The following is a 19,804-nucleotide window of genomic DNA, read 5'->3' on the forward strand; positions in this document are numbered from 1 at the left end:
CCCCGCCGCCCCCCTGGTTACTTTCTATAAGTTCCAACTTTTTTTTGGAATCCATATTAGGCTCTCTGTAGTTCAACCTTGGACTTTCTACTTGTACTACTGGTTTGTATATAGGGTTTGTTCAGTGAATATAAATTTTATTTGTATAGCAAAGGGTTTGGGAGCGACACCAAAATTTTCGCTATCATGGAGAGCCTAGCCATGTGATGAGCGCATGTGTCATGGGCGATGGTGGTGTGTGATTTCCTTGTAGCCAAGGTTAAAAGCCTAAAGAAATTTCTAAGTGTTTAACACATTGTAAGATAGGCGTTGAGAGGTAAGACCAATGTGTTAAGGAAGATGTGAGCTTAATTATGCATGTTAGTCTTAAAAAGGAGACCATTGCTAGTAGCTACAGTGAACTATTATGTTCACAGGGTTAACACCAACAGGAGAAGCTTATCAACCCTAGGAGGATTGTCCAAAGCCATGAGTGACAAATCTAAAAAGTTTTCTAAAAGTTTTAGCAACTCATGCTTGCTTAATTATAAAAATGTTTTCCAAGCAAACGATGTTTTAAGAGTTATTATTGCATGCTAGTTTTAAAAATGTTTATAAAGCATGTTTAAATATTTAGGTGCTTATGTACACAAAGCATGTGTTAGAAGTTTATACAGATGTGAAAGCTCTTGTTCGTGTTACTATGCTTTCAAGTATACATGTCTTTTAAAAAATAAGATTTATGATGAGCATGATAAATGTAACGACCCAACCCCCTAAGACTTAAGTTAGGTCGTTACTAAATATATGCATGTATGAAACTTAAAATGACACTCTTTTATGGTGAAATAAATGCTAAATAAATAAGGTAAGTGCAAAAGGCTTTCATTAAATTCAAATATTTAAACGATAGGGTACCCATAAATCATAAATGATAATAAATAAGTCTGAAAACGATCCTTAATAGTAAGTTTCAAACATCAAGACTGAAAGTTAAAGAAAACATGAAAAGAAATCTAAATCTTATGTGCGGAAGCATAAAATAGTCTCAGTGGCTCGATCACGAATTCCGCTTGTCCGTCACCGGTGCATCTCTACCCTTACCTGAAACAACAACATGAGAAAGAATGAGTATAAAATACTCAGTAAGTAACCCCACTACTGTGATCAGGTTAGGCGTTTATGTCCTCTAGATGCCTACCTCTGGTGGAACATATAAACTGTCCTAGTCCTCATGAGACACATATATACATGAAAAACTGAGTTCTATCCTACTGTAGCTAAATATGCCCACTACCTCTGGTGAATCTCGAAGAAAATACAATCTGGTGAATCTCGAAGGAAACACAAACTGGTGAATCCCGAAGAAAACACAATATCTGGTGAATCCCGAAGGAAACACAAACTGGTAGGCATTCTAACTAGTTAGTAAAATCACTATCTCAATCTCGACATCACAATCTCAACATGGTTCTATAACATACATATACATCTCATCATCATGATTCTACAATATACATATAAATTTCTTCATCATATCTTTACAACATATGTATGCATCTCATCCTCCTAAGATTCAACAGGATCTCCAATAAAAATAATGTACTCAAATCAAACTAGTATTCAAACATCTCTATGCGCAACTAGCCTTTTAAACTTTCATATCAGCAAGGCATACATAAACATCAAACTATCAATATATCCTTAGTAAATCATATTTGTCAATTCCTGACTCCAGTCATTTCAAACCCCAGTTAATGAAGGCAGAAATAAATATCATGCTAACTAATAATCCTCAACAAATCATAATTATCATTGTCGGGCACTAGGACAGTTCCAGTAGTAAGATTACTTACTTCAACTTGGTAAAAAACGCAAAACAAAATCTCCTTAGAACTTCTTTAGCACACTTGAATCAACCTAAAGTCGTGGCTTGGTCCAAGACAAATTCTAATACTCGATTTAATTAGCCAATCTGATCATGAATTAAATCCAAAATCAAAAGGAAACAAAATTCAATATTTTCAAGATAATCAGTTCTAATATCTAATCAATTAAATTCAATTTAACCAATAAAAGTTTTTCAATTATTTCAATTTAACCCCAATTTTCCAAATGAAAGGAAAATTTAAACTTAATAATTTTAAATAATTAACTTAAATTTTCCTGAAATTCAGGATGTTACAATAAACCCAATACTGAAGGACTCTGAGAAGGTATCTATGTCATGTGCACATAGGTAGATTTGACGTTAAGGGATTGAGCAAAAGCGTTCTCTCTTGACTAAGGTTTGACTTGAGAGATTGAGCAAGATGATTCTCTCTCAACTAAGAATCAGTTTAGTTATGTTTTCAAATATGATATGATTAAAGGTTTTTTGCACATGTTTCCTTGGCAAGTTTCAGATTTGAGTATTCAGTTTTCTAGCTTTCAGTTTTAAGCATGAGAACTATGTTGTTATTAAGTCATTCATTGTGCTAATAGCTCACTCATTTTTAAATGTTTTCCTTTCCCAAGTAGCGGTCAACTCCCCAGAAGATAACTCTACTGTTGTTCTACCACTTAAAGGCTCCAACTTGGGAAAGATTAGGTGTTTTTTGTGTAAATATTTGTACACATGTTTTGTTCATACAAGGACTAGTCTAGTGAGTTGGGACTCATAGAATCTTGTTTGTACATATGTCATGTTTATGAATGGTTGTTATGAAACCCTATTGATATAAGTCTGTTGAATGTTGGGTACATCAGTAAATATATGTTTGTATAATTCAGAGTTTTTAAGACATTTTAAGCAGGTTAGTAGGCAGTAAGTGCCAACAAGAAGATTGGTAACTGCTGTCGTCACATTTTCCTTTAGGTTAAGAGGGCAATCTGGGAGGAAGTATGTCACTATACTTCGTTGAGACAATCATAGCGCCTTTAGATTACCCACAATGATGTCTTTCACGAATGTAGTAAACACATTAAAAATGATTGTCACTTTGTCCATCATCACCTCTTGGGCAAACACTCTCCTATTGAGATCCATCTTCACTAAGAGCCACCAACTGACATCTTCACAAAAGCTTTATCACCTAGTTGCTTTCTTCGGTTGCTACTCTACTATTATGAGTTTGAGGGAGGGTGTTACTGTTGGAATGTATGCCCTAAAGCCTCATAGTTAATAAGTTATCTGAAATAATGATTAATTATTTTATATATGTATTTATCCATTAAATAAAGATTCAAGGTTATTATATGAAACTTGAATAGTATGTGGTAGACATACATGTGGATCATGTTCAAGTAATGACTTAAATGATTTGTAGTATGTGGATAAGGTTGAGTGTCTTCTCCTTGTGACACTACAGTTATGACCCACTTCTTAATTTTTACAAAAGTTGTAAACCATTACAAACAATTTGATCCTAATCGTTCATGTGGAGACATGCGAGTGGGAGTATCTTTTATAAAAAGTTTATATAAGGTCGACCATTCCATATACTCTTTATAACATCATTGACTGAAGAGATTAACATTTCATATGATGACCATAGGTAACCAACCTCAATCCTGAGTGAGATATGAATTCCTGCCTATGAGAGCAGTCCTTTGATCTATATGGGTGAGAGTGACCAGACTCACTGAATCAATATGCCTACCATTTTAGAGATTTGTCCGAGTAGGGAGTTGGGAACATAGTTACAAAATATGGAATTCACTTTACCCCATCTTTAAGGTAGGTAAATGAATTACTCCTTTAAGTGTTGACTCCGGGTCTTGAACAATGAGACCCCTCCTTATGAGTGGCTCAATAAGGTTATATTTATGGTAGGACCATAAACAAATTGTTCATTAGAGAATCATTGGACTAAAGGAGTTAGATGTAATCACAGGATTAAAACGGTAATTTTGACCCAACTGTAATTACAAGCGATTCATAGGGCCAAATTACTGTTGATTGGTTATATCTGTGGACACAAAAATATATCTACAGTGCGAATAATACAGTTGTGGGTCTTTAGTGGAGTGACCTACAATTAATGAATGTTGATTAATTTAATTAAAGAATCGCGTATCATTTGAGCTTTTAATCTATAGGTCCATTAGGTCCACTCGCTAACTCACTAGAAGTAAAACAAGAATCATCTATTTTTGGATTAATTTGAATTGTTCAAATTAAATAAGAAAAATAATTGTATGAGATACAACTAATATAATGTATATAGATACATTATGATATACAGTTGATTTTGGCTGGGATTTAATATTATACTTTAATTTATGAGAGAGATAAATATTTGAATAAGATTCAAATATTATTTATATGAATAAGATTCATATAAAACTTTATGTTAAAATTAATATGAATGAGATTCATAGTAAAACTATAGGTTATATGAGAGAAGTAAATATTTGAATAAGATTCAAAATATTATTTATATGAATGGAATTCATATAAATCTCTATGTTAAAATTAATATGAATGAGATTCATAGTAAAACTATAGGTTATATGAGAGAAGTAAATATTTGAATAAGATTCAAAATATTATTTATATGAATGAAATTCATATAAATCTATAAGTTAAAATTAATATGAATGAGATTCATATTAAAACTATAGGTTATGTGAGAGTGTGTTATTTGAATATGATTCAAGTGAAATTAAATATATGATAGTTAATTAATCATATATAAATTTCATTTGTATATATATAACTCACAACGGAAGTTATCCATATACCGTGGAGAGGAGTTTTAACTCTACCTCCAACCAATTCTTTCACACTATCACATTAAGAAAACTTTATCTTTTTCCTTAAGTTCTCTCTCACAAATTTCTCCCTTCAAAAGAAGGATCCCACGATCCTTGATAATAATATTAGCAAGGAAACTAAGTGGTAGTGTCTCATTCAGTGTTCGTGACTGTTTGTGGGAACTGGAAGTAGTCTTGAGTTCGTGTCTATTCATGAGATTGACACAAGGAGAAGGATTTTGTTGAAGACAATCTTCAAGAGGTGTTCTTCTTATTTTCCAATAGCATGTTGTAGAATTAATATTTATCATGTACATGTTCTATGTATTTTATCTGTTTTTCAAGTTTTCCAAAATAAATTTCATTGGTACATGCATTCATGCGTACTGCTGAGAAATTTGATTCCATCAGCTACCATATATTGTTATGTTGAAATTTAGCAAATTAAGATCCCTATTCTTAGGCCAAATTTATAATTACCTTCTCTTTATTTTCTCTTGTGTATATGTAACTCTTGAATCATCTTTGTATAATATACATTATTTTGAATGATATTAAAAAAAAAATACGATATTGATTCAAAGTAATGATATCGAGGGATGAGAAAAAAAATGGGAGAAATGAGATAAACCTTAATAATGAGGAATAAAAGAAATAGATTGAGGAGGTATTAAAGAAGACGGACAAAAAAAGGGGGGAGGGAATGGATAAGTGGTAGGCCCTTCATTTATACACATGAGAGGAGTGAATAGAATAAGAAGGTGATAGAGTGTCGATAAATGGTTTTAATCTACTTACTAACATTAAAGACATTTTTTAATTTAAAGACATTTTTTAATTTAAAGACATTTTTGAGAGAGTGAGGATATTAATGCAACTTTTGAACATTTAGGATTACCTTTGAAATAAGGTAGTAGTGATTTTCATCCATATACCAATGTTAAGGTTTTTTTTTTTTTTTTTTAAAAAAAAAGGATTTGTTTGAATGTTTAAGGGTATTAATTAAAATTTTGAAAGTTTAGGGATAATTTTGAAACAAAGTACAAAATTTAATAATTTAGTTTTATTAATGTTGAGATTTAAAAAATAACATACTATGGTTATTGACAAATAGTCACAACTGCTCCATGCCTAAATTTTTGTCTCAAATGTTAAATGGTTTTTACTTCAATGATAGTTTAAGACGTTCATGCAAGGTCAATGGTAATATTTGTAACTTTTAAAAAAGTAGAGGTACTTCAAGTATACTTTTTATAGTTTAGCCTATGTGTGTGTATATATATATTAGGGTAAATTGCAATACAACCCTTAAAGTATGGTGGTAGTTGCAATTGTACCCTTAAATTTTTATTTTAGAAATTGAATCCTCAAACTTGTACAAGTATTAAAATTGGATCTTCAAACTTACATAATTGTATAAATTGTCAAATTTGTATAAGTTTGAGAATTCAATTTTTATCATTCATGGCTCTAATTTCTACAATCATTATAAGTTTGATGGTCTAATTTTAACACTTATAGAAGTTATGGGGCTTACTTTTCACAATTAAAAGTTTGAGGGTGTACTTGCAACTACCATCATACTATAGGGGTAGTTTTGCAATTTGTCCTAAATAATAAAATCAACCAGGTTATCAACGATTCTACAATAGGTGGCCGCTACCCGACTTAGTGAATCACTTCCAGGTTGGAATTAAATCGAGATTGTGCCAGTGTCTTTTGTGTGCCTCATTTATGCTAGTGACATAACGTACCGTTTGTGTGGAACACTCACAAAGCTTTCAAAAAGCAATGAAAGCAATTTTTATTTAATCACTTATCTATTTTGATTTTTACACTTTCTAATTTCTATTTTGTTATTTGTATTTTAAATTTCCTATATATTGTTATATTTTAAAATATCTATTTTAAGCATATTATTTTATTTGTAATAATCACTTTTTGACTTTTAAAAAAATCACTTTTTGACCCATGCCTTTATTTTGTTTGTAGTAAATTAGTGGAAATGGTAACGAGTGAACAACATGATTTCAGTCATATAAATTAGAGAAAAGTATTTTGGTTCTCAAATTTCTAAAAGGTCTATTTTTTAAGTTTTGTTTAAGGTTGTTTTAGCTTAAAATAATTGTCGGCAGTTGTACTAAAGAAATAAAATAGTATTTGATATATTTCAGCATAAACTTAAACAAGTAGGTTAGAGTGTTTGGTAAGTAAATACAGAAATAACTTATTTTAGATGTAATAAGTAAAATAGACAAATAATCAATTTTTTATTTATTATTTTTTTTTTTGTAATTTAAAATTTTAAATAATTGTTTAGTATGATAATTTTTGTTTGCTATATATTAATTTTTAAATATTAAGGGAGATAGTTTTATTTAAAAAAGAATCAATATGGTATATTTTTTCTTTAAAAAAAATGGATGCTTTAACTCATGATTTTTTTTTTAAAAAAATAATTTAATTATTTGAGAAATAAATAAATATATAAAGTAAATCTTCTTTTTGAAGTATAAAATTTAAAATCAAATATTAATTAAAAATCTCTCGAGCTGCACCATATAAATAGTATCCTAAAGATTGTCATTCAGAAAAGCAGTATTGACATCCATCTGCCATATCTCTAGTCATAATATGAGGCAATGGATAGTAGGGTCCGAATAGATTTCAGCATGGCAAAAGGCGAAAAAGTCTCCTCATAGTCAACTCTTTCTACCTAGGTATAACCCTTTGCCACTAGTCTAGCCTTGAAGGTTTGCACCTTCCCATCAGCACCCCGTTTCCTCTTATATATCCATTTACAATCTATAGGTTTAACCAGAGAAAATCAGAGGTGGTTATTTCTATGATCCTAAAGAAAACAAAGTGTTTTATCGACAAATGCTACTTTTCTTGAGGAGAATCATATAAGGGAGCACAGACCTAGAAGCAAAATCGTGTTGAATGAGCTTTCCAAATAAGTTATTAAGTCTTCAACAAGAGTAGTTAAAGAGCCTGTTACCTCAATAAGAGTTGTTGAAGTAGGTTCATCTAGTAGGTCAAATCCACCTCAAGTGTTGAGGGAACCTCGACGTAGAGGGAGGGTTGCAAACCCACCTATTCGCTATATGGGTTTAACTGAAATCCTAGCTACCAAAGGTCTTTAGGATCATAGAAATAACCACCTCTGGTTTTCTCGGGGTAGCCTACAACCTTGAACGTGGTTCCAGTTTCTTAGGATTAGCCTCAAACACATGTTTTGGGCAATCCCAAATCCTGAAATGACGTAAACTAACATTACGACCATTCCATAACTCCAAAGGTATTCTGGCAACACTCTTGGAGGGATCACAATTTAGGATGTAGTCTCCACTGCATAACCCCAAAATGAGTCAGATAAGAAAGTGTAACTCCTCATAGACTGATCTATGTCCAACAAGGTTCGATTTCTCCTATCTGATACACCATTCTGTTGAGGTGTACCAGGTGTTAAGAGTATGAAAACTATTCCATGTTCTATCATATAGTTTTGGAACGATGAATCCAAAAACTTTCCACCTCGATCAGACCAAAGTATTTTAATCGTTCTATTTCCTGCATTTTCAACTTCAGCCTTGAATTCTTTGAACTTTTCAAAATACTCAGACTTCTGTTGCATTAAATAAACGTACTCATACCTTGAATAATCATAAGTAAAAGTGATGAAATATTCATAACCTCCTCTGGCTTCAACATTCATCGAACTATAAAAGACTGAATGCACTAGCTCTAGAGGCTATTTGGCCATATAACATTTTTCAGTAAAAGACCTTTTAGTCATTTTGTCTTCAAGGCATGACTCACACACAGGTAAAGAATTTTCTTCTAACTCGCTTAGAAGTTCATTATTCACCAACCTCTAAATCCTATTGAGATTAATGTGCCCTAATTTTAGGTATCAAAGTTGGGCGTTTTCTTTAAGAGAAATTTTAAGTCGCTTATTTTGAGTTACGACGGTTTTAAACATCTCTATGTTATGGAGGGAATTTATTGCTAACGACCTTAGCACATACAAATTACTTTAAAGTTGTGCCAAACAAATATCAACACCATTATTTGTAATAAACACTTTATCAAAAGAGAAAAAGAGTTGATATTTACATTCAAGCAGACACTTTACAGAAACTAAGTTCCTCTTTAAATCGGGAACTACATGTACATCATTTAGAATGAGAAATTTGTTATGTAAAATTAACTAGAGACCTCCCACTACCATAACTGAGATGACGTGCTCGGTTCCAACTCGCATCGTCATCTCACTAGCACCAAGCTACCGCCGAGAACTAATTCCTTGAAATGAAGAACAAACATGCTTAGTGGCCCCATAGTCAATAACCCAAGCAGAATCATCATTCTCCACTAAACAGGTTTCCAAAACTAGTAAATCACATTTACCTTGTTTGACCTTCTTCTTATCTGCCAAATATCTAGGGCAGTTCCTCTTTCGGTTCTCGTCTTGGTTGTAATGGAAACACTTTTCTTTGTCAACCTTCACTAGTTGCCTACTCCTTAGAGCAACAAGTTGTGGGTTAACAGACGTCTTCCCCTTACCATCCTTCTTCTTCTACTACTTTTTAGTATCGGAGAAAGAAGGTACAGGCTTAGTTCCAGAGGTCGAACCTTTGTGGAACTTTTTGGATGATGAAGCAACATTTACTTCTCCCTTAGTCTTCTTGCTTTTCAATAAGGATAAAAAAGTTTGCAACTCATTGAGTACAGATGTAACGTTGTAGTCAACCCTATTCAGAACAATGTTGCTAACGAAATGAAGGAAGCTTTCTAGTAAGGATTCCAGAAGAATGTTAACCTGGCTGGCCTCATCGATACTCGACCCGTTCATCTCTGCCACGTTGAAGTGTATCATCATGTTGAGAACATGTTCTCGAATATGTGACCCCTCCTTCATCCGTGAGTTGAAGATGTACTTAAGAGTGTCGTGTCTAAGTTGCACGAACGGTTGTCTAAACATCCTCCGCAGGGACTCCATGATCTCATGTGCAGTGACCATATGCTCATGTTTCTTGACCAAAACTTCGTTAAGGCTGACCAAGATTTATGCTTGTGGCATACCGTACCGTATTGTACGGTACACTTGCAAAGCTTTTAATAAGTCTTACGTTCAAAGCTTTCATAGCTCAGTTGGTTAGAGCACCCGTTTAGTAAGCGGGAGGTCTTGAGTTCAACTCTCAATGAAAGCAATTTTTATTTAATTATTAATTTTCAATTAAAGAAACCATTTTTATCAACTTCCAAACTTATTCTACTTTGATTTTTAGACTTTCTATTTTGTTATATTTTTAAAATATCTATTTTAAGCATATTATTTTGTTTGTAATAATCACTTTTTGACTTTTAAAAGACAATTACTTTTTTACCCATTGCCTTTATTTTGTTTCTAGTAAATTTGTGGCAATAGTAGCGAATGAACAACATGATTTCAAATCATATAAATTAGAGAAAAGTATTTTGGTTCTCAGATTTCTAAAATGTCTATTTTTAAGGTTTTGTTTAAGGTTGTTTTAGTTTTTAAAATAATTGCTGACAACTGTGCTAAAGAAGTAAAATAGCATTTGACAAATTTCAGCATAAACTTAAATAAGTAGGGTAGAGTGTTTGGTAAATAAATACAAAATATCTTATTTTAGATGTAATAAGTAAAATAGACTTATACAATTTTTTTTTTAATATTTTTTTTTGTAATTTAAGAATTTAAATAATTGATATGATAATTTTTGTTTGTTATATATTATTTTTTAAATATGAAGGGAAATAGCTTTATTTAAAAAAAAAAAAAATCAATATGGTATACTTTTTTAAAAAAATTGATTTATTTAACTCATGAAAATTTTTTTAATTATTTGAGAAATAGATAAATATACAAAATAAATCTTCTTTAAGTATAAAATTGAAAATCAAATATTAATTAAAATTATTACCTGGTTTTAGGAGAATCTAAAAACCAATAGGAAACTATTTTTAAAGTGGACGTGAAATTAACGTTTTTTAAAGTGATTTTAACATGTTTAATTTAAATGTTTGATCAAATGTAAAAAATGGTCAATTTTTTTTTCAAGTAGGTTTTTGACACGACTAACGCAATGCCAATTGTAGTCTTAATTCCAAGACGTTAAAGAAATTATTGATCTAGATTGTGGTATATTAACATTGGATCATGTTTATTGGATAGAAAGATAGATGGTTTGTTTAATTTCCTTGTCAAAAAAGAAAGAAAAAGAAGATAGTTTTGATCATCTCAAGTTTGATTTTTATTGCATGCTACAATATTATCGGTCCATCTATCATTTTCCGGTTAATAACACTAATGAAAAATCTGACATGATTTTCCTTTTTGTTTGTTTCTTTATCTTTCCCTCTCTTTTTCTCTCCCATTCTTATCCTTCTTCCGACTATATTTTTCTCGTAGTTTCTTTCCTTTGTCTTTTTCGTACTTTTTCCCATTGTTTTCCACATTATTTATTTATTTAAGAAAAAAATATTGTTTGAAGGGAATCCCTGAAATGATGGTTCCCCTCAAGTTTTAGATATGAACATTTCAATATGTTTAAATAAATTAAAATTCTCATTAAAATATTTTAGCTGTATTTTGTCCATTTTTCCATGATATAATAAAAATACATTGACTAAATATTTAAATTCTCTCTCTGTATAATATTGGGGATGTAGCTCAGATGGTAGAGCGCTCGCTTAGCATGCGAGAGGTACGGGGATCGATACCCCGCATCTCCAATTTTTTTTTTTTTTTTTGTAATTTTTAATTATTTTCATGTGCGAAGCGAAACTGGCTGTGGCTAGCCTTTTATTTTATGGGCCGCAGTATTTCTCACGCTAACAGGGCCCAGGCCTTCTTATGGGCCCGCCTAATTTTCCTAATTTTCAACAAATTGATTCTTTTTTTGGTTTTTAAAACAAAAATTGTTTTTTTCTTCAGTTTCTATGAAATTTAAAATTCTTTTTGAATTATGGGATTATGTGATCAAAGTAATCAAAATTTTAAAAACAAGAGTTTTACGTGATAAAAAAAATAATAGTTCACCCACTTGGTATTAGGGGTGTTTATGGATTGAGTTAGAAAGACTTTTTAGACCAAGCCCAATTGTTTGGTTTATAAATTTTCAACCCAAATAACCTTTATTAAAATTTTGTTCTAAAAAGAAGCACAACGTAAATATGTAAAAAACTTATTTAATTATTTTCATATATTGAATTAAGATGAACAACTCAATTTCAATTTAAACAGTGAAAATTTTCTTTCTAAAATATAAAGAAACAGTTGTTGAACAATAAATTATTAAAAAAATATTTAAATTAAATAAAATTAAAATTAATATATGTATAAATAATTGTGTTATAAGTAATAAAAAATATATTTTAAAGGTAATAATAAATTTGAGTTGGTTCGGGTTATATTAGGTGAACCCTCAAATCAACCAAACCCATCAAATTTTCATTTATTTGAATCCAATCCAACCCAAATGAGTTGATAACATAACCCAAACCGCATGAGTTAGGTTGGATTGATCGATTTTTTTGGGTCATCGAATTTTTTGAACACACCTACTTGGCATATTGCTAGGCTTCATTGACCCATCGTTGGAGTTTCGGAGGTTAAAGTGGTTTTTTTTTTTTTTTTTTTAATGAGAAAATGTTAAAGTGGATTTTGCCCATTTATTGAGTGTCCAAATACTTAGCCAATTTATTGAATGTCCAAATACTTGGGGCATGTTTGATTTAATTTTAAAAATAAACCATTTTAAAAAAATTGAAATGTTGGTAACTACTTAAAATAATTTTTGAAACAGTCTCAAAATATTTTTTAAATATCATTTTATTAAAAAGAATTTTGAAAAAAATCAAACGATTATGCCAATTTTTATTTTTACAAAATATAGGATGGAATAATAGAGTCTCTAATCTTGAGGTTGGAAGCTCATATATTATGTCATTTGAGTTATACTAATTTTGACGATGATGTTGAAATTCTCAACATAGTTGACATGTTCATTTTAATAGATGCTTAAATTTTGAGTTTGGTTTAAAATTAGTCTGTAAATTTCAAAATGTAATTTTACCTTGAAATTTGAGTTTTGTTTCAATTTGATTCATATGCTACAAGATTTTATACTTTTAATCTTAATTTTTTCATTAAATATTCATCGTTAGTTATTGAACTCAATGTCTATTAATTAATTTAAAATAAATATGAAATTAAATTTTAATAGAGATAAGAAAATAGTGAAACTTAATTAATTTTAATTATTTAAAATTAATTAACAATAAAGACTAAAATAAATATATAGTAAAAAAATTAAAATTAAAAGTATAAAATTAAAAATTTTAAAATTAAATTGAAATAAAACTCAAATCTTAAAGATAAAATTGTAACAGAAAGAAAAGAATTAAATTTAAACAAAAAATCAAAATTTAAAGACTAAATATACAATTCAAGGACTAAAAGAAAACTTGAGTCCAAAATTTAAGGACCATATAGCATTTGGTAGAAAAAGAAAAAGAACGTAAAAGAAAAACAAATCTCTTGAGAGAGAATGTGGCGGGTACCTCCGGTAGTGCATTTTTAGAGGGGAAAAGAAGAGAGCATAAACTTAACAGAAAACAAAAACCCTAGGGTTTATGATTCGGACCGTTTGAATTCAAAGCATTTCTAGACATCTTCCAATTGTGGCGAGCGAAGATGTCTGACAACAAAGCTTTTTCCATGGCCTCTGTTTTCAGTTCATTGTCAGAAAGCTTCCGGAGAGTGCCTCCAATGGCAGTTCCAGCTATTTTAGATTGCCTTTTTGCTTCTACTGGGTTATCCCCATCTGAGCTTTTCGATTCGCTTCTCGAGACTTTTCCCAAAAACATTGATGTATTACTCTGAAAATTCCCACTTCTTCAATTGTAATATAATTTTGGTGAAAAAAGAAATGCAGGCAAATACATATTGCCCATGTGGGGAAAATAACTTTTCATATCTGTGTGCATGTGTGAAACTCATCATAGAAACTATATCACGAATATTTATTTATCTATGTATGTTGCATCTATATATGTTTTTGTTGGTTTCTTATAGTCACGAGTTCCTATAATTTGAACAAGAGGTTGGCTATAATTTCATAACTTTCAACTCTAAAATTGTTTAATAATGGTGAAATGTGGTGAAAGATAATTGAAGTTGTTGTTTAAGCTGGGAAGTAATTGTTTTGGATAGGATGCTGCCATGAAGGAGGGGAAGTTTGATGCTGATCAATGTAATTACATCACATCTTTGGTATGCGCGCTGTGCCACATACTAAAAAAAAATGGTCAGTCATCATCTGTACCCATATTTTTCCAAATGATTGCCCTTTTAATCTTCACTTAGGGTCATGTAATTTTTTTTAGGAAGAAACAAGACTGTTCATCAATGATAGTTCTTTATACTCAATGATTTATATCTTATACTCCACAAGGGACTACTCTACCCTCAAAATCAAGTTGATTTGTCTGTCCTCTTTCAAAAATGGAAAAAAAAAAGGAAGGAAAGAAGTTCTACATGTCTCTGTACTCTTTTGGTTTCAGAGTAGTGATTTTTCAATATTATGTTGGGGTTTCTTTTGGGTCATAATGTGTGCTATTACTCCAGCTATTCGGATTAGGGAGAGGACAGAATCTTTTAGGCTGTAATGTGCTGTAAATCATATGGTCTGCTGATTTAATCCTTAGGTGCTAATCCTGATGCTTTGAAGTCATTTATATGGAAAAGTTTTGTTCCTTTGATAAATAAGGCAGCTACATTGAATCGGGAAATGCTAAACCAGGTACTATTTTTTAAAAGCTTGTTTGATTTGATGATAACTGGACCTTCAGTTTCCAACTATGCTGGTGCTTTATGCTAATTATCCTGTTGACTTCATTTATTGATATCAGGTCTCTGAATCATTCATTGATGTTGTAAGTGAGACGAACTCATGGCCTATTGTCGAAGCAACCCTAGTTCCATTTTGTATAAGTTCAGCTCTTTATTCCACGAGCGTGCAGCAAAATGTTGAGTTGGACACCTTTGAGGGTGACGGATGTTCTGTCATTTTGGGCTCAAATTTCCCTGTGCACGAACCTAGAATGGATAATCAGATGACGAAAGGCTATCGATTCCTTCAATTACCACTAGCATGCCATGTTTTGTCTATAATGTTAGATGCTGTCTTTTGTAATACACAAGCACCACAAACATCAGGCGTAGTGGTGTCAAATGGGTACCAAAAAGCTGAAGAGTTTACTGTTAAACTAATTTGGGATATTTGCAATTTATCTGCCCAAATGCTTTTACAAAGCTCGGATCATCGATCTTGTGCCATTTGCTATCTTCTTCCAGTAATCTTTGAAGCACTTCTTTCTCACCATTCTTTAGAGATCTCCATTAAAGGCCATGCATGTAATCTCTCCAGGTTAGACTTAAAAGTTCTTTGAAATTTATGGTTCAAACATGTAGCTTGCCCTAGATTTAAGAATTCTGTTTCACTTCATTATTCTCTTAATGCACATGGTTGTCTTACAGGAACCGTTTCCTCATGAAAATATGGAAATGTTGCAAAAAACTATTTTCATTTGGAACTTTGGAGAGAAGAGATGCCTATAGGATTTTGTCTCTTTATTTATGTTTTTTCCCTCACAATGAAGAGCTTGGAGGTGCTGGAATGTGTGATGACGGAGAAGAATTTGACATAAGGGCTGATAAAGATTTTTGGGATGAAATTAAAAGAGGCTTGGTACTCAAGCATGCCTTTGATTGTTTCTTGTTGATTGAGATTCATTTACTTGTACAATTAAGGATTTTAGAGTGACTTAAAAGTTAAAACAATTTTATTTCATGTTTGTTTCTAGAAAAATATTTATTTCATATTTGTGGTTGGGTTGATTATGTTTGTTTGTGGAGCCTGTTTAGGTGGATAAGGAGAGCTCGGTGAGGAAGCAATCACTATATATATTGAAGAAAGCACTATCTATAAATGGAAGAGGCAACACATCTATGGTTCCAAAGACAATTTCACGTGGAAAAGACAATAATGTTCGAGGTATTACCAAAAGGGAAAGATGGGCCAATAAGGAAGCAAATTCACTGGGTGTAGGGCAAATTTGCAGCCAACATGAAATTGTAACAAATAGCCGGCAGCAACAGTGGGAAGCATTCATACTTCTTTATGAAATGCTTGAAGAATATGGTTCACACTTGGTTGAAGCTGCTTGGTGTCACCAGGTTCATTCACATTTAATATTTTCTCAACGTTCATCCTCCGTTCTTTTGTATAATTTTAAAGTGGACACCCCCTCCCTCCACAGTCGTTTTTGTTTGACATTTATTCTTAGGTGGATGCCTAAATCTTCACTTTTTACATAGTACATAGTCCTTCATGTTGTTTATACATGTGTGTTATGTATTTAGTATGTATGGTAGTATCACATCCATTCCTTTTCTTCGTTAATATATAAATCAAATGTAGTCTCACCTTGACAAAGCACTGTTTAGATGAGCTAATGTGGAGGTGGAAGAAGCAGATTTATTGTGTCAGTACAAAAGGTAGGCAATATTAGGCTTGTTTTTTGGTCCAAGTTCGAATAATGGAATAAACTTTTGTACGGCATAGTGTGTGTAATTTCTTGTTACATGGATGATCAAGATTCATAACCTCCTCTCTTTATGGAAAGGTGAAAACTTTAAGATGAATGAAGATAATGTTAGTAGCTTTATCAGATAATGAGATAAACAATTTGTTTGGAGGTGTTCATTGAAATTAAAGGCAATTATTTTAGCTTTAACTCTTCTGATACTGAATTAGAGAATGGCAAAAGGGAGTGAAGTTTTCCAGTGAAGTTCTAGTGGTTTGCACTTGTGGATGTTTATTCTTTGAGGCGGCCATCAGACAGTCTCTCTAATGAAGAAGGTCATTGCCTAATGACAATGTATACTAGATACTACATGTACTCATTGGATCAAAAGCATGGGTTTAGTTTTTCTGGTTTTCTGTACAATAGTACTTTGGATGGGTAGAAGACAAAGGTCTGGTTTAAGAGGCAAATGCTCGAGATCAAACAATGTTGAAATTTTTGACAGGCAGGAAAATGATAGCCCTAAAGGAGAGGCAGACCTGGAGCATTAGCAAATTGTAAGCCCATTATAGAAGCAAGAAGTTGAATTCAGCAATGAATATCCTGCTGAAAGGTAAATGAAGCCCACAAGCTCAGATAGTTTGAAGTCAAAACCCAAGGAGTTAGATTGTTAAAAAGTAGATTGGGTAGCTCCCTTGTTAACATTAGTAGCCTGAAGATTCAGTGGGTCTTTGATAATAATGCAAGCCGGAACACCCTCCAATTATTATAATTTATATGGGCTGGTTTTATCTCCACATGGTCATTTCTTTGGGTCAATGCTGTCAAAGAGAACTATAGTTTGAGGGAAATGGAAACCACAGGATTTTTAAAGACAAGTCTAAAACTCGGATCGAAAAATTCAATATAACTACATTCATAGCATCCCATTGGTGTTCTCTTTCTAATATGTTTGCTATTATTCTCATAATGATATTTGTATAAATAGGGACATGTTCGGTTTCCTCACTAGGTTTTAAGCTCAAAGTTCACTCATGTTGTTTGTTGTTTTTAAAATTTTATTTCTTACTTTCACTCCCTTTGAGATTTTTCTTGTATTTCTTCGACCTTTGTACCGTTGTATGGACATGATGAGGGCGCTAAGGGGGTGTCAGCCTAGTTGAGATGCTTGGGTGCGCTTCCTGATCCTTTTGTTTAGTTTTGCTTTGTTTGTCTCATTTTATTTTTTATTCATGCTCTTCGTATAATTCTCTTGTACCTTAAGCATTAGTCTCTTTTTATTCTAATAAAGAGGCTCGTTTCTGTTTCAAAAAAAAAAAAAAATTTTTGTATCTTAAATAATGTGAAGTTTGTATCTTGTTCAAGATAGTTATTTGAGGACAAGTGTAGTGATGTTTCTTTTGACACTGTTTGCTTCAGGGTCCCCAGATTTTCAATTTTTTTTAGTTAATCCATGTTCTCGATTCATTTGGAGACCATTTGAAATATCCAATCGTTGGATGATGGGGGTTGCTTGTCCTCCTATCTCGATTGTTTCATACCTAAATTTTCCTATATAAACAAAAATAACGTGGTGTATAAATGAAGCTAGTGATTGCACCATCTAAGTACATAATATGGCTACCCCATCCCCAAGAAGCTTAATGTGGCTTAGGTAGGTGGGTGTGGGTGGTTTAGGCTTATGCTTATTTTGTAGTTTGGGATTAGGATTTAGATGTCAAGTATCTTATATGGAATAATTTAAATGCTTATCTTGAAAATGTTTGGTAACCAAACGTATTTTAAACCTTGCATGTGCTCCAAAGAATTTATTATTCTGCACTGTAATACCTAAGTTTACCAGCCATGGGGGTACATTATATGGACAAATTTAAATGCTTATCTTGAAAATGTATGGGAATCAAACGTATTTTAAACCTTGCATTTGCTCCAAAGAATTTATTATTTTGCACTGTAATACCTAAGTTTACATGCCATGGGGGTTATATGGTCTATTTCTATTTATTTATTTTTAGTAAAAATGGGATATATAATCTATAGTTCAACAACATATTAAAAAGGGGTTCAAGGCGATAAACATTTGATTTTTTCTTTTGTCCCTACTTTTATATTTATTTCTAGTTTATCCAATAAATGGTATTGATTATGTTTGCCTTAATAAATCACAACCTTGTTTTATTGGTTGGAAAATTATGTCCTGGGGTTTCAAAACTGCTTTAATGAATCAGTTCACTACAGTCTCTTTGTAACCTTAGGTGCTTGGGGTCTCCCCTTATTTCATTTGTTCAATGAGATATTTTTTATCTTAAAATATATATATATATATATATATATATAGATCAGTTCACTCTGCCAATCTGCTTTTGTTTGTTTTGGGAACTTTTTCTTTCATGGTTGATCTTTGATTTCTATTGGGTTGTGGGTGTTTATAGTGCTTCTGTTGTTTTTCTTTTTTCTTCTTTTATTTTTGTTTCCTTGTAATTTTGTGCGTTAGTCTCTTTTTATTACATCAATGAAAATTTCTGTTTCCTTTCAAAAAAATATTCCAACGAAATAGAGGAATATTGTAATCTTGTTTATTATGTTTTTCTAAAATAATTTATAATTTATAAAAGTCAAAGTACTGATTATTATTGATATGCTAATGAACATATTGTTTTACATAAATCCGATCAATCTGTTTTCTTGTATAAAAGTGAGAATAGTTATTTAATGTACCAGAAGACAATTATTATTATGTGGCTGTGTGCAGTTCTCGGCCACTGCACAAGTTTCTTTTAATTTCTCTATTTATATTCATTAAGGAACTCGATTTATACCATCTACTTGGGACTTTTCTGACCCTTTTTTGTTTTGGAACTGGAACTCCCAATCCTTTGTTCTTTGCATAAAATCAAGATCATTTAAAAATTTCAAACATGTATTTCATATAAAGTTTAACCAGTTGTTTTCAGTGTCGTTACTAATTACCAAAGTTTTCTCGCAGATATCCTTCTTACTACAAGATCCGGCCTCTACTAATATGGACAGCTTCAGTAGTGGCGTTCATCAGAACCAAATTGAAATGTCTGGGGAAATCTTTAGTTGGTTATCAATCTTGTGGGTTCGGGGATTCCACCATGATAATCCTTTAGGTACCACTAATTTGTTCATTTAGTCAATAGTATGGGTGGGCAAAATGGAACTCTTGATGTATGTAATGTATCTTTTTGGATTGAAATTTTATGAGTTTTGCTCAATGAATTATGTCATCCCTTCTTGTTTATTGCAGTTAGATGCTTGATCATGCAGTCCTTCTTGGCCATTGAGTGGAGGGAAAAAGTTCCTTGTTTAAAGTCAGTGCCAGAAACTTTTATTATTGGACCTTTCATTGAAGCACTCAATGATCCTGTGCAGCACAAAGATTTCGGTCAGTTCATAACATATTTATGTCCTCTGGGCTATCTTCATGTTTAAGTCAGCTTGA

General features: G+C 31.8%; 1 protein-coding gene and 2 non-coding genes across 5 annotated transcripts in view; all 3 read left to right on the forward strand.

Moving 5' to 3' along the window:
- The first annotated feature begins 9,858 nt into the window (after positions 1 to 9,858).
- Positions 9,859 to 9,932, forward strand: TRNAT-AGU (transfer RNA threonine (anticodon AGU)). Its single transcript has one exon. It is a non-coding gene; the product is annotated as a tRNA-Thr (tRNA).
- Positions 9,933 to 11,408: 1,476 nt separating this feature from the next.
- On the forward strand, positions 11,409 to 11,481 carry TRNAA-AGC (transfer RNA alanine (anticodon AGC)). Its single transcript has one exon. It is a non-coding gene; the product is annotated as a tRNA-Ala (tRNA).
- A 1,770-nt stretch (positions 11,482 to 13,251) lies between these two features.
- LOC120092116 (tRNA/rRNA methyltransferase (SpoU) family protein) overlaps positions 13,252 to 19,804 on the forward strand; it is a 52,794-nt gene continuing 46,241 nt past the window's right edge. For 2 of the 3 annotated variants that reach the window (XR_016524654.1, XM_039050325.2), the window contains exons 1-8: positions 13,252 to 13,621; positions 13,964 to 14,057; positions 14,458 to 14,552; positions 14,662 to 15,179; positions 15,290 to 15,500; positions 15,677 to 15,988; positions 19,325 to 19,472; positions 19,610 to 19,747. Coding sequence is in view for 2 of the 3 variants with exons in the window: in XM_039050325.2 (XP_038906253.1) it covers positions 13,445 to 13,621; positions 13,964 to 14,057; positions 14,458 to 14,552; positions 14,662 to 15,179; positions 15,290 to 15,500; positions 15,677 to 15,988; positions 19,325 to 19,472; positions 19,610 to 19,747 (1,693 nt within the window). In the remaining variant the exon portion in view is untranslated. The remainder of the gene's footprint in view (positions 13,622 to 13,963; positions 14,058 to 14,457; positions 14,553 to 14,661; positions 15,180 to 15,289; positions 15,501 to 15,676; positions 15,989 to 19,324; positions 19,473 to 19,609; positions 19,748 to 19,804) is intronic. The other variant, XM_090307342.1, reaches the window with a different exon arrangement.

Source organism: Benincasa hispida, chromosome 11 (assembly GCF_027475165.1).
Source record: "Benincasa hispida cultivar pf3 chromosome 11, pf3_genome.v1.1, whole genome shotgun sequence".
Taxonomy (NCBI): domain Eukaryota; kingdom Viridiplantae; phylum Streptophyta; class Magnoliopsida; order Cucurbitales; family Cucurbitaceae; genus Benincasa; species Benincasa hispida.